The sequence below is a fragment of the Quercus robur genome, chromosome 5 (assembly GCF_932294415.1).
Source record: "Quercus robur chromosome 5, dhQueRobu3.1, whole genome shotgun sequence".
Classification (NCBI taxonomy): domain Eukaryota; kingdom Viridiplantae; phylum Streptophyta; class Magnoliopsida; order Fagales; family Fagaceae; genus Quercus; species Quercus robur.
In genome coordinates, this window is record NC_065538.1 from 48,302,870 (window position 1) to 48,317,525 (window position 14,656).

Sequence of the window (14,656 nt, forward strand, 5' to 3'; positions counted from 1 at the left end):
AACCGAACTTCTAAATCTTTGATTTTTGGTTCAAGGCATTTTTTTATTTTCTAGTTTAGCTTAGAAGCCCTAGGGTTTTCTTAGTTAATTTAGGAAATAAAATTAATAGATTTAGAGGCCAATCACACCTTAGAATCTCAATATTTGGTGGTTACTCCTTAAAATGAATATAGGTATAAATATTCATCCCACACATAGCCCACAATAATACTGCATACGTGTCTTACACACATGTTAGCTTTATGCAAACACACACACGCATGTCGCCGAGTAAAGTATACCAAAGCCATTGGAATGTATCTCAAAACGCGGTGAGAATTAGGGTACGACAATCCCTTATAGTTTCAAAATTGGATTCAAACCCATGATGTTATTTGCATATAACACCTTCCATCCATGAACTGTGATGAGGTGTCCATTAAATATATGCCAACTTAACCCAAAATGATGTGGTTTTATGGATCTAAATTTTGACACTTTAGTGGGCAAAATATATATTATCACAATGCTCTATTTGTTTCGCAGTAAAAATTTTTCATATTTTAGAGCATTTTCATTTAAAACATTTTCAAGTGTTTGGTTGACATGAAATATTTCAAGCATAAATCACCATAACTGAAGCCTCTCAGCCACCATCAGCAACTCCAGCCACTGAAGCCCAACCATTAGTGTTTTTTTTTTTTTTTTTTGGGGGGGGGGGGGGGGGGGGTGTTGAGAACCACTATTTGTGTTTATATAATGTTTTATCATTTTTTTTTTTGTAAAAACATCATTTTACAAAATTTTACAATGAATTTTATGGTCAACAGAAAACATTTTTAGGTTTGACTAAATTTTACAAAGAAGCAAACACCGTAAAATGCAAAAATATCTTCAAAAAGATTTACAACGAAACAAAAGGAGCTCAAATTTTAAGGGAATTTAAATTAGTAAAGCAACATTAATGGTTTAAATTACAATTTAGTTTTTAACAAACACCTTATCACGATGCATTAAGAAGGCCTTTAATCCAAACGATATAGAACAATAAGTGTACATATCAAAATTTTGAAAGTTTAAGAGGGAAGAGACAGGTTAGTCTATTTCTGATTTTTAATCTCAGACTTCTACTATGTGGGAACAACTCTCTGTTGTAGATCCTCCACTAGTGTGTTCTAAGGACATTGAGTTTTTTGTCAAATATCAAGATCGCCGTAAATTTATGCACTTCATGATGGGTTTACATGAGGATTTTGAGCCTACTAGGGCTTCTTTGCTTAGCCGATCTCCTACTCCTTCTCTTGATGCTGCAATCAAGGAGCTCATTTCTGAGGAGAACCATTGGCCTACTCATCACATGTCATCATCTGATCATGTATTGGCTACTTCATCTCCATAACCTCCCATTGCTACATTCACTGCTCCTTCACGAATAAACATTGGGCGTCCTACCTCTCAACCTTCCAAAGGTACTCGCTGTGAGTTTTGCCATGCCAAAGGCCATGGCATCTCAGTTTGTCGTAAACTGCAAAAATTTATACAAGAGCAGAATAAATCTTCTCTTCCTCGGGCAGCTGTTGTATGTCCTTCAGATTCATCGGTTCCTATAGGTCCATCTTTGGCTTCCTCACTTATTACAGCTGATATTGAGGCAGTAGTTCAACAGGTTTTATACCGCACTTCCACTGCCCTTTTTGTCGCCTCAGGTAAACAACCTTGGTTTTTTGATACTGCATGTTGTAACCATATAACTCCTAATGAATCCCAATTTTCTGATAAGTCACCCTTAGAACATCCAATCACCATCTACACTGCTGATGGAACAACTATGCCTGTTAGTCATAAAGGAACAATCATTCTCCTTGTTTATCCTTTAATGACACTTTTCATATCCCAAAGTTATCCCTCAATTTGCTTTTTGTTGGTCAACTTTGTGAATTATGCATAGATCTTCTATTTACTAATCATGGTGTTGATGTGCAGGATCCCCGGACGGGTCAAGTGCTTGGAACAGGCTGTAAGATTGGTCACATGTTTGAGGTTCATGACTTGAAGATTCCTTCACAAGTTGTTTCTGTAGTTGCTACCACTGCCACCCCTTCACCTAATCTTTGGCATGCTCGTCTTGGTCATCCATCTTTATCTCGTCTTCAGTTGTTAGCTTCTCAAGGTCATTTAGGTTTAATCCAGTTTCAAAATTTTGATTGTACTTCCTGTCATTTTGGCAAACAAACAAAATTGCCCTTTAATAATAGTGACTCATTTTCTTCTGCACCTTTTGATCTTATACATTCTGATATTTGGGGTCTAACACCTATTCCCACTAATAGGGGATCTAAATATTTTGTCATATTTGTGAATGATTTTTCTCGATATACTTAGATTTATCTACTTCACCATAGGTATGAACTTGTATCTATTTACTAAACATTTCATAAAATGATTGAAACACAGTTCAATTACACCGTCAAAGTCTTTTGATTAGATAATGCTCAAGAATATAATGATGAATCTTTCCTATCCTTTTTAGATAGTCATGGTACCCTTCCTCAGTGGTCTTTTCCTTACACCTCTCAACAAAATGGTCATGCAAAACAAAAACATCGTCACATTCTTGATGTTTTCCGCACCTTTCTTATTTCTGCCTCTATTCCTGAGCGCTTTTAGGGTGAGGTCGCACTCACTACTGTATACACCGTTAATCGTATTCCTTCACCAACTACACACAACAAATCTCCATTCGAGCTTCTCGATGGTCAAACTCCTGACTACTCCTCTCTTCGGGTTTTTTATTGTGCTTGTTTTGTCTCTCTTCCTCTTCATGAACGAACAAAACTCTAGCCTCATGCTCGTCTCTGTTGTTTCCTTGGTTATGGTGTATCTCAAAAGGGTTTTCACTACTATGATCCCATTTCTTATCGCCTTCGTGTCTCCCGTCATGTTGAGTTTTGGGAACATTGTCCTTCCACGAGTCTTTAACAGTTTCCTATGTCCTCTTCCACAAAGTCTCCCAATTTTACTGATCTTTTCCTCCCTCTCTATCCTGAACTTGTGGAGGATTCTTCAACATCGACTGCCTCTCTAGAAAACTCATCTCTGGTTCTGTCCCCAACATATGACCTGCCTGTCTTGGATCCTGTGGCACCACCCTCTCCTGAGCCTCCTATTGGTCCTGAACTTCGTCGTTCCACTCGAGTAAGCATTCCTCCCCCTTATCTCTCTGATTATCACTGCTCTTTTGCTCTTGCCACCCTCTATGAACCTCACACCTATCGTGAGGCCCATACTGACCTGCTTTGGCAGCAAGCTATGAACAAAGAACTAGATGCCCTTCATAAGAATCACACTTGGGATATGGTTGATTTGCCTCCTAGTCCGTCTGTAGTAAGTTGTAGGTGGGTTTACAAGATCAAGACCAAGGCTGATGGATTTGTTAAACGGTAAAAGGCTCGCCTAGTTGCCAAGGGTTTTACTCAAGAGTATGGCATTGACTATGAGGAAACATTTGCTCCTATTACCCGCCTTAAATCTGTCAGATGTCTCATTGTTGTGGCTGCTATTCGCCGTTGGCCTTTTTATCAAATAGATGTGAAGAATGCTTTCCTTAATAAAGACCTCCAAGAAGAAGTGTACATGCAGCCACCCCCTGGCTATCCACACTCAGGCAGTCAAGTTTGTTGCCTTCACAGAGCTCTTTATGGCCTCAAGCAGGCTCCTCGAGCTTGGTTTGAAAAGTTTAGCTCAGTTGTTGCTCAGCAGGATTTCACTTCAAGTCCTCATGACACTGCTCTCTTTGTTCGAAGATCCTCTACTAGTATCAATCTTATTCTTCTTTATGTTGATGATGTGATTATTACTGAAGATGATTCTGCAGGTATCCGCTCTCTTTAGCACTTCCTTAGTCAACATTTTGAGATGAAAGATCTGAGCACTCTCAACTATTTTCTTGGGCTTGAGGTTACCTCATCCTCTGATAGCTACTATCTTTCCCAAGCTAAATATGCTTCTGATCTTCTCTCCAAAGCCAATATCACTGACAACAAGATTGTTTCCACTCCCTTGGAATATAATGCAAAGCTCACACCCTTGAATGGTGAACCTATATCTGATGTTACTCGCTATCGCCAGTTGGTTGGTAATCTGATCTATCTCACTACTACTCATTTAGATATTTCACATGCTGTGGGTATGGTCAGTAAATTCATGGATGCCCCTCGTTCTGTCCATTATGCTACCATTCTTCGGATTCTTCGATATGTCAAGGGCACACTTTATCATGGACTCCACTACTCCTCTCGGTCTTCTCTCGAGCTTCATACTTATTTAGATGTGGATTGGGCAGGTAATTTGACTGATCGATGCTCTATCACAGGTCTTTGTTTCCTGTTTCTCTTGTCTCGTGGCGTAGTAAGAAGCAGGATGTGGTTTCCCATTCCAGTACTGAGGCTAAGTATTGTGCCCTTGTCGACACCACCTGCGAGCTTGTCTGGCTTTGTTGGCTCTTGGCTGACATGGATGCTCCACAGCCCATTGCCACTCCTCTCTATTGTCACAATCATAGTGATATCTACATTGCTCATAATGATGTCTTCCATGAACACACCAAGCACATTGAGATCGACTACCACATCACTCACCAACATCTCAAGAAAGGCAATTTCAAGTTATTCTCCATCTCCTCTGCTGACCAGCCTGCTGATATCTTCACCAAGACTCACCCGCCTGGTCGTCTTCGAGATCTTATATCCAAACTCCAGTTGGCTTCCTCCTTGCCACCTCGAGTTTGAGGGGGGATGTTGGTGTATAGCTTAGATTAGATTAGCCCATTGGGATTGGCCCAGTATACTGTACTTTTAGTTTACTCATATTGTTTGTACTGCACACATACCTAGCCTATATAAGGCTCTCTATTGTACATTATTGTTTTACAAATAATATACAGACTATTCAGTCTTTCTTTCTCTCACTTTATATTGTTAACATACCCTAAATTTTAAGGGTGTAGATTACAACTGAATCTTTTAAGAATTAGGTCCTTGAAGTCGGTTCTCATAAGCCATAAGTGAGGTTTGAATTAATTGCACCCAGGAAAAAAAAAATACCAAAAAAATAAAAACAAAAACAAACAAACTCTTTCTAATAAAGTGAAATAAACATGGATATTGTAAATGCCAAACAATTAATTCTTAGTTATGCGACCAGAAATAACAACGAATTGACGAATTGAGCTCAATTAATCAAGTGTAAAAGAACAAATCAAGGATCCACTCTTTCCTCCCTTTCAATTAGATGCCATTTTGCTTGATTTTCGGCATAGAAATGTTGATGGACATACTATAACAATTTAGCCAAGAAGTCTTCTTGAGAGTGATTGACATGACTGGTTCTATACTTTGTGTACGTACACTGATTTGCCTAGCTTTGATCACTGATTTCTTAGTTCTAAGCAATTACTTGATTAAGGGATCACTTTGGCCAATCAAGTATCAACCTACAATTGTAAAATTGCTTCCCTGACCTAAGCAATGAGCAAGTGTGACCACATTTTGGACGAAAGTTGTTGCTTGCAGTGTTAGGATTAGTTCTCTTAAATTCTATTGTATGATGCTATGTATGATATTAAGTATGACATTATGTATGACTTAATATTGTGACTAATAAATTTGTTTTATTATTATCTGAAATAATGGTAACATGAATATTCGAACATTATCATATAGTCCATGAGATGCATAGTATGTGATTTATGTGAAAAGTCACAAAAGATATAAATCACAAGTTCTTTGTAAACTCATAATTATAGTTCGTAGCCGGTGATGAAATTGAGCATTTCATCTGCGAAGACTATAACATATCAACTAAGATGATTTGTCTTGATCATGGAAGTGGAGACTTCTAGTTGATATGTTGATATGTTTTAAGAGTTAAGACATATTGAACTGGACCGCTGTGAGATTCATTATTCTCTTAATGACTGTCAATTGAATAATAAATTTCAAGACTTCTATTTACATAAACTCTTAATCCTAAGAGAATAATGGACCTGATCATGAAGTGTAGGTTGCTTTGATATATCAGGAGTGAGATCTAAAGTAACGGTCAAAACCTCAGTATGTTGGGCAGCCACATTATTGATGGAACATATATTCTCAAGATGAAATTCATAATCTCTTAACGGAGATATAAAATATTCCCTTAAGATAAGTTTAATGGGTACGGTTATTCAGAGTGTTAGGCCTAACCATTTTAGTAAGAAATTACTAAAGTATATATTTATGGAATTGGATTTCATAAATATATGATGAATAACTTAAAATGATTAAACCGGGTACTCAAGGATTAAGATGTAGTAATCTACAAAGTGGCGGTCTTCATTTATAACTTTGTATTACTACGAATATTTTATGAAGGGGTTGCATGTACAATAAAGTCTTGGGATATAATTTAATAATAAAGCCTAGAGTGTAATTATATTTATATAGTGGTATTAAATATAATTAATGGTAACTTTGGACTTGTTAAGAGTTGACAGAAAAGCCCAAGGTCCATTGGAGCTAGTGTCTTATTTGTTCCCTTTTGGTCCCACTCCAAGCCACATACTAAAGCCCAATTGGAAAGGCCCAAAATGCCAACCCAATTAGATAATCAGTTGTAAGGGGAGAAACATACAAATTTTTTGAAACATACATGAAATGGTGTATGTGAGTGTTGAACACTCATTCATTCTCCTTTGAACAAACTCATAGAAACTGATTGAGAGACCACACTTCTTGGGTGTTAGTGGAATTGGAGTAAAGATTAAAGGTGTTCTCAAGAACTTCCAATCTTTGGTTTTGAATTTCACCACACCAAGGTACACTATCTTGTTCTTATATTCTGAAACTTACATAGCACATGTTATCATTGCGAATGAAGTAGATCCGTTAATTTTCCGCTGCGAACATGCATATTTCCATCATGCAGACCATTGTGAGATCTGCAAAAAGCTTTAACCTCTAAAATCTAAACCATAGCAGCCCATTTGTGCACTTATAGCTATAGTGCTAGTTCACTAAGCTTGACTTCTTCTATTAGATTGGACTTGGACTTCTAATTGGATTGGATATATAGATATATATATATATATATATATATACACACACACAAAACATGGGCAACCACCAACCCAACTAATGGTTCTCGAGTTCTATTATTATTTTTTTCTTTTTTCTTTTTTTTATTATTTTTTAAGAATCACTTATGGAACTTCATGCTTTTTTTTTTTTTTTTTGGTTACATTAAAGGTACAACTTTAAGCATAATTTATTTAAAATAGTGTGCTTTGCTAGGTTCTAAATATTTAGGATTAAATGTTTAGATTCTTAATTCGTGTATGTTGGCAAACCGAGAACAAAAATTGCTTAAGATTGTTCAAGTCAAGATTCAAAAACTGTCAAAGCTGCAAAAAGAAGTAAGCTACTGTGAAGTTCGACCAATCGAAATTAAGATAAGTTCGACCGATTGAAATTAGAAGCTCTTGGAAGTCTTGTGAGTTACTCATGTGAGATCTATGAGATTTCTGTAATCTTCTAACTCTACAAGCATATACTGGAACGAGATCTACTATCAAACAAGTTGCTACATAAAGATCTACTACTGATGGTGATCTGAAACCTTTGACTGGGATCTCAAAGTCACAAACATGGGAGTTTGTGTTCAGCAAATTCAAGATAGAAGAGTCTATGGAGTTGGAACAGCACATGATCGTGTTAATAAGTTCCACAAGAGGTAGCATTAGATTTAGGTTTAAATCTATTGTAAACTTTGATTCTATCATAGTGGATTTGTTTACCTTGTAAATAATTAGGTTAAATCCTCCTCATATTTTTTTACCTTGAAACTGTTGATTTCATTGGTTTTCCTAGATCATCATATTACTATCTTCTTTACTTTTCCATAGTAGGTAATATGATTGCACGAGTTTAATCTAGATCTGAAAAATTAACCTAAGTAACTACTTGGCTAATTCATTAGGTTAAACTAATCTTATTTAAAAGGGATCTAAATAGAACAAACATGCTTCATGGCATAAGCATTCCCGAAGAAAAAAAAAATTAAATAAATAAATAAAGAGCACAAACACGATGGGTAGCTATTGGAATTCACATTTTAATCAATGGGATTTTTTTTTTTTATTTTTTTTTTTGATTCAATCAATGACAAATTATTACACTACTTTAAGCATAATCTTAAAAAATTAATAGGAAACAGAAAGAAAAAGAATGGTATACCATTACTAGATTGCACTACTTAATTTTTCTACATACCAACAGCAATATTGGCATTTACCATCGGACTAAAACAAGTAGCACATGTCCCACTCAGATACGCATCGAGAACTAGTTAAATGCAAGAATAAGATTTATTCACCCTTCACTAATATTCAAGCAGTGGGATAGGAAGGGTCCTTGGCAATACCACATAGACCTTCCTTGGCACGAGTATCTCTTTCCATTCTTATATATCCATCTTCACCCCAACTGGTGCCCCATGAATTCTTTACTAACCAATACTTAGTCCCTTGGGCTGCGATCCCATAACCAACTGCAGTAACACCATGGTCCAACTCTGTTCCACAATCTCCTGTGAATATCCCACTTGAGTAAAACTGCATGGCTGCTCCACTGGCATCAATTGCTACAGAAATCGGTTGATGGGTCACTGCATTGAGCAGTGCCTTCTCATTGTTGACAGGCACATCTTCATAGCCTGTGATCCTGGCGGCAGGGAATTGTTCCTTGTTTCTGTTGCAACTTCCATCCACTTCCTTGTAGGGATAGTTTGCTTCACTTGTTAGGCCTTTGTTTTGCATTATAAATTTAAAGGCCTCATCCATTAGACCACCTTCACATCCATGGTCTTCACCTTTGGTGTCACAATCAACTAATTCTTGCTCTGAAAGAGAAACCAACTTCTTATGTGCAATTTGGTTAATCCCTTCCATGGCTGCAACCGCTGAAAATGCCCAGCAACATCCTAAATTCATGTCATAACAACACAAGGCTAGCTATATTAGAACATGGAATCCATGATATATATGTTCACTCATAAATTAGCACTCATCCTACAAGCTTAAATTATTAACAAATGGCAAAATTAAACATTTAACCATTATTCTAACACTTTATTTTTTAACCTTTTTCTAATAGTAGATAAAGCAAATAGAGTCTGAACTCAAACCACCTGCTCTTATACTACTACTTGTCCTAATAGAAAAGTTGAAAAAAAAAAAAAAAAAAAAAAAAAACCTTAATTTAATCATTTAATAACTATTCTAACATACATATTATCTAAATAAAGATATTAACGACATGATATGTTAGTGTTACCACATTCTCCTTGGTCCTTAATAGGTGTAACGGCTCCTTTCTTTCTCCAATCAATACTAGGTGGCACTGCAGTCACATTTTCATACTTAAATGGTGTCGTTGCACTTGCAGGCCAACGATTTTTGAAGGACTGTTTGTACCTATTGCGAGAGGCCCGGAATTCTTTGTTAGTTCGATCTGCAAATGCATTGATGCTCACCTTGTAAGAACGATTTCCAGCACTGTTGAAAGACTCTATGAACTCAACATTGTCCTTGAATATCTCGAAACGCCTTTCCTTCTCTGCATTGTCCTTATAAGTGCGTCCATACACAGCAATCCATTGCTCATGCCTCTCTATCATGAAAGCATCATGGAGCATGCGGGAAGTGGCTTGGCAAGCCCATATAAACACCAGTGATAGGAAGAACAATCCCTTTCCAGGTGTCAAAGCCATTCTTTACAGCATGAAAAAACTAGCTTAAATTTGTGTTGACAGTACTTATGGATGTGATTTTAGAAGACAAAAAGTGAACAAGCAGGTACAATCTAGCACAGCGAAAAGTGGGTACGTATATATAGAGGAAAATGTGATTTGTTGGTGGGTTGGATATATATGAACTCATTCACGGGTGTGCCTGAAATTTAGTGATGACTTAGACAACCAGGCTGAGCTCTCTTAAGGCCGCTCTGTTTGGTGTTTTGATCCGTGCAAAGATTGAGTCCAATACTGTTGTATGCTAGACTTATTGAGATATAAACACGTGATAAGTATTTGACCAATAACTCTCTCTTTTCTTTTCTTTTTCTTTTTCTTTTTTAAGGAAAAATATCCCAATAAATCAAGTGTACAGAGCACTTCACTTTAATAAATTTTAAATATATGAAAGTCATTCTTTTGATTATTCATGGGTTTGCTAGTGCAGCCATTGGGCTCCTAATTTAACTCCGATAGAGAACCAAATTTGCTTTTACTATATATTTTGACTTAATTAGTTGGATGATTTTCAGCTTCCTTCCAAAGAATGTGTCCACTATTCTAGTTTGACTTTCAGCTTGTGCAAATCTATTTCCAGCAAAATGAAATGTTAAATACTTAAAATTAAAGTTATAAATGAAATGCTAAATATAATTGATAACATCAACAATTAAAATATTAAATTAATAAATTTTTTACTTACATTTTTATTTATATTTAAAAGTTGGCATTTTAATTTGTAAAAGTTATGAGAAAAAATTTGTAGTATTCGCTTTTTTTTTTTTAATAATAATTTAGTATTCTTAATATCACTCGAATGTTTTACTCAAAAAAAAATATATATATATATATATATATATCACTCGAATGCAGTAGAAAAATTCAAAGAAGTTTAGATTATGAAGTCATTTTTGTCTTGGTTACTTAGTTACTATCCTTAATATCTCTTTGATAATTAACCATGTCATTTGGGGGAAAATGTCATTTAAAATGGTCCACGCTAGAGATTATTTCACTTTTTAATAAACGAAATCAATTTACAGTCAAAAATTATCGAGGAAAATAAGAAAACTGATAATTTCGGGGCCGAACCAAGCCCAATGTGGTTAGATTTTTTTTTTTTTTTTTTTTTTTTTTTTTTGAGAATTTGGTCGCCACTAATTTTTTTCTTATTTGACTCTAGTGGGGTTAAATTTAGCCAAGCAAATATCTACATGTTGTGCATTTTTGCGCCAATCATATGGTATATATGGCAAGCTTCTTGAAAAAAAATAGGAATATGTTAAAAATATAAACTATTTTACAATATTTTTTATAAATTGCTAATGTGGTGAGTAGTTACTAGTAAATGAAAAAGTGTTGTTAGTAGTAAACCCAGATGAAATCTAGTAAAATTATATTAACACAATTTGTAAAAAATTGCTGTAAAATAATTTATGACTATAGAGCATTAATAAATAATAATAAAAATTATTAGAGAGATATTTATAAGTACACGGCACAATTGATGTGGTAATAGATCCAAATGTACACGAAAATTACTCAACAAATATTTACTAACACTAAACCCTATATAACAGCGACATGGTCAAAAATGCTCCCAGGTCTTAAGGGCTAAGGCTACGTTGCAGCTTGCTGCATGCCATACAATACACAAGCGTGGATATTGGCTGTTGTCAGATCCATACCATTTGCTTTCTTTGTCTTTGAAAACGATTGCTGCCTCTCGATCCCTATTTTCGTGTATGTTCGTTTGCCAACGGTATATTAGTTTTTTTCTTTTTAAAGAAAAAAAAAATAGTTTAGGGTAAAATACTATTTTGATCTTTAAATTTTATCAAAATTTTATTTTTCATCCATGATTAAAAAAAAATTCCTAAACTGCTATTAAGAAGTTCATCTTTTATCCTTAAATTATTGAAAATATTTCACTTTTTGTCTTTGAACTTTAAAACAAATCTTCATTCATCTCTATTTTTGTCTCTAAACTATTAAAAAAAATTTCTTTATAAAATTTAAGGTCTAGGAACAAAAATATACTTTTAAAAAAATTTAAAACCAAAATAGTAGTTTACCCTTCAACTTATATAACTTTACAATCCTTAAAATAAAATAAAAAAGTTTATAACTTTATATAGTTATGCAAAGTTTTTTAGTCTTACAGCAATTTGAGTATAAGTGTGTATAATAATAATAATAATAACAATAATAATAATAATTTGATAGTTGGAGATGAGAGGATTTGAATACAGAATTTCTCCATTGAAAGTACTAAGACTAGAAAGTGCCAACAAGTTATACTATGAGACTATATATATATATATATATATATATATATATATATATATATATATATATATATATATATATATATAATGTTTGTTAAGGGGTGGTTTTACATGCAAATCAGTGTGCTAACTAAAACTAACTGGATCTGAATCTTCTAAAGTTTTTAAGGTACTCTACCACTATATATACCATATAGAGTTATTTTAATCTTAACCTTTTATTTTATAATAAATGGCTTAAATTATGAAATATCATTAATTCAATTTTTTTTTAATCCTTAAAATATGAGTGACACATTAGCTATTATGAAAAACAAATTCATGCATCAGATTTTAAATCATTAATTAATTTTAGATTTCCAAATATATATATATATATATATATATATATATATATAAAAACCCCAAATCTTTATCGTTGTCTCTCTCCTGTATAGTGTATTCTCACCGCGGTCACCATGGTATTTCACAATCTCGTATAAGGCAACGATTACATCTAGGTTTTCTATTACGGCATTAGAACGAATAGAGATTGCAAAGCAAAATTTGCAAACCCAAATGAAGATTGCAAAACAAAACTGCTTTGGGTACAATGGTAAAAGTACTGGGTCATTGAAAAGATGAAGTTTAAAGTAGACAACTAAAACATTATCAACCACAAAGCAACCAAGGACGTTGTGGGGAACCAAACTACGTTGCTACAATTTAGCTTTGAAAACCTTAGAGAGAAAAATTAGACTTTGAGAGAGTTTCTAGAGCTTCTGTCCTAAGTTGCACGGACACGACACGGAGATAAGGCAATTTTTGAAAAATAAGGACACGACACGGCGCTTAAATAATTAATTAAATTTTATATTTAGGCATATTTTTTAATATTTTTAGACAAAATACATTTATGTTTAGAATTTAAATTATGTAAGAACTACAAATAAGTAAACTAACACCCAAAGTACTACAATAATACACAAAATCTTCAAGCACTTTCAATATTCATTTTATAAAATCACCTACAATATTTAACTTTAATAAATAAATAAAACTATAGCAGGACACACAAAAAAAAATTTATAAGTTATAACTAATATTAAATATATATATATATATATATATTAAAAAAAAAAAAAAGGGACAGAGGGCACACAGGCCACAGCAGCAGTTAAAAAAAAAACACACAAAACAAAAACAAAACGTGTTATAATAAGTAACAGTACATTCAAGTTAATATCGAAAAGGAAAAAAAAAAAAAAAAAAAAAAAAAACAGAGAGAGAATAGAGAAGAGATCGGTCTGTGCCGAGAGAGAGAGAGATCCGAAGGGACAGAGGACAGAGGGCACGGCGTCGACGTCGGAGCTCGCTGATCGGCCCAATCTAACTCCGGCGAGGGACAGAGGGCAACGGCAGCAACAAAGGGAGGGTGGGTTGAGAAGAACTTGAGATGTGGTTTCAACTTTCAGTCTAAGAGACTCTAAACTTGCTATATTATTTTTGGGTTATCACAAAATCAATGGTATTGGTAAGTTCACGGGTCAAAATCTGTGATTTTTTTTTTCCACTGTTGGCGTGTCGGAGGCGTCGGAACTGCGTCGGCGCCATGTCGGAGCCACATTGGCGTTGTGTCGGCGCCATGTCAAAGAAGTGAAAAAAAAAAAAAGGGACACCGCCGGACACCGGAATCTGGCGCGTCGTCCCCGTTCCCGTGTCCGACACGTGTCAAACGCGGACACAACGCCAAAAATGGCGTGTCCGTGCAACCTAGCTTCCGTCATTAGAAATATGAAAGCTAGTTGATAACATAGTTGTCAAAATGTAAATCGTATCATGAATCAATTTTTTATTTTTCTGTAACGTATATCGTACACTTAATAAAATTTATAAAAAATCATAAATATACATATATAAAGGGTATATTCATTATAAATTTTGAATATATTCAACTAATGACTAATTTTTTCATCACTTATGTAATAATATTTAAAAAGCTAACTAAATAAATCAAACTAGCATGTGTTTCTAACATACACATCCAAATTACTTAAATTCAAAAGTGATAATATATTGCAAATAACCCAAAAATAATAATTTATTTTCATCATACTACCTAATCAACCTCATCTAAGTCAATTCTATCATCATGTTTATAATTTTGCAAACTTATTTCTTCATTAAAATTTTCTTCATCATCATTCGTCATTAACATTTACTATCTCTTCTTGTTCTTTTTATTTTATAAAATTTTTATAAAAAAATTTTTTGGCATTCTAGTTTCTTAGACTTATAAGAATAATAATAAAAATAAAAATTTATGTTGTCAATTAATATTTTATTCATAATATATAAAATAAATTTGTAAATATTAAAGTGAAGGGTAAGTGTATACTGTGTAATCCAATTGTAAGAGAGAGAAGAAAAAAAACTTATGAATATGTTATTTTAGTTGACTAAATTAAGTAAACTAATAATTTTATGTTAAAAACAAGTCTAACAACTTGTTAGATTCAAATAAAAGTACAAATTTTAACAAAAAGTCTCATTTTAAAGTATTTGTCTATGTATCGTACGATACA

The 14,656-nt window shown here is 34.0% G+C and overlaps 2 protein-coding genes across 2 annotated transcripts; one reads left to right on the top strand and one right to left on the bottom strand.

Moving 5' to 3' along the window:
• The first annotated feature begins 3,894 nt into the window (after positions 1-3,894).
• Positions 3,895-7,750, top strand: LOC126728286 (uncharacterized mitochondrial protein AtMg00810-like). The gene is made up of 2 exons (XM_050434137.1): positions 3,895-4,321; positions 7,653-7,750. Exons 1-2 carry the CDS (start codon positions 3,895-3,897, stop codon positions 7,748-7,750), a joined length of 525 nt encoding a protein of 174 aa, XP_050290094.1.
• Positions 7,751-8,228: 478 nt separating this feature from the next.
• Positions 8,229-9,884, bottom strand: LOC126726172 (senescence-specific cysteine protease SAG39-like). Its single transcript, XM_050431303.1, has 2 exons — positions 9,348-9,884; positions 8,229-8,994 (listed from the first exon to the last, which is right to left on the bottom strand). Exons 1-2 carry the CDS (start codon positions 9,781-9,783, stop codon positions 8,402-8,404), a joined length of 1,029 nt encoding a protein of 342 aa, XP_050287260.1. The 5' UTR covers positions 9,784-9,884; the 3' UTR covers positions 8,229-8,401.
• Positions 9,885-14,656: the final 4,772 nt, after the last annotated feature.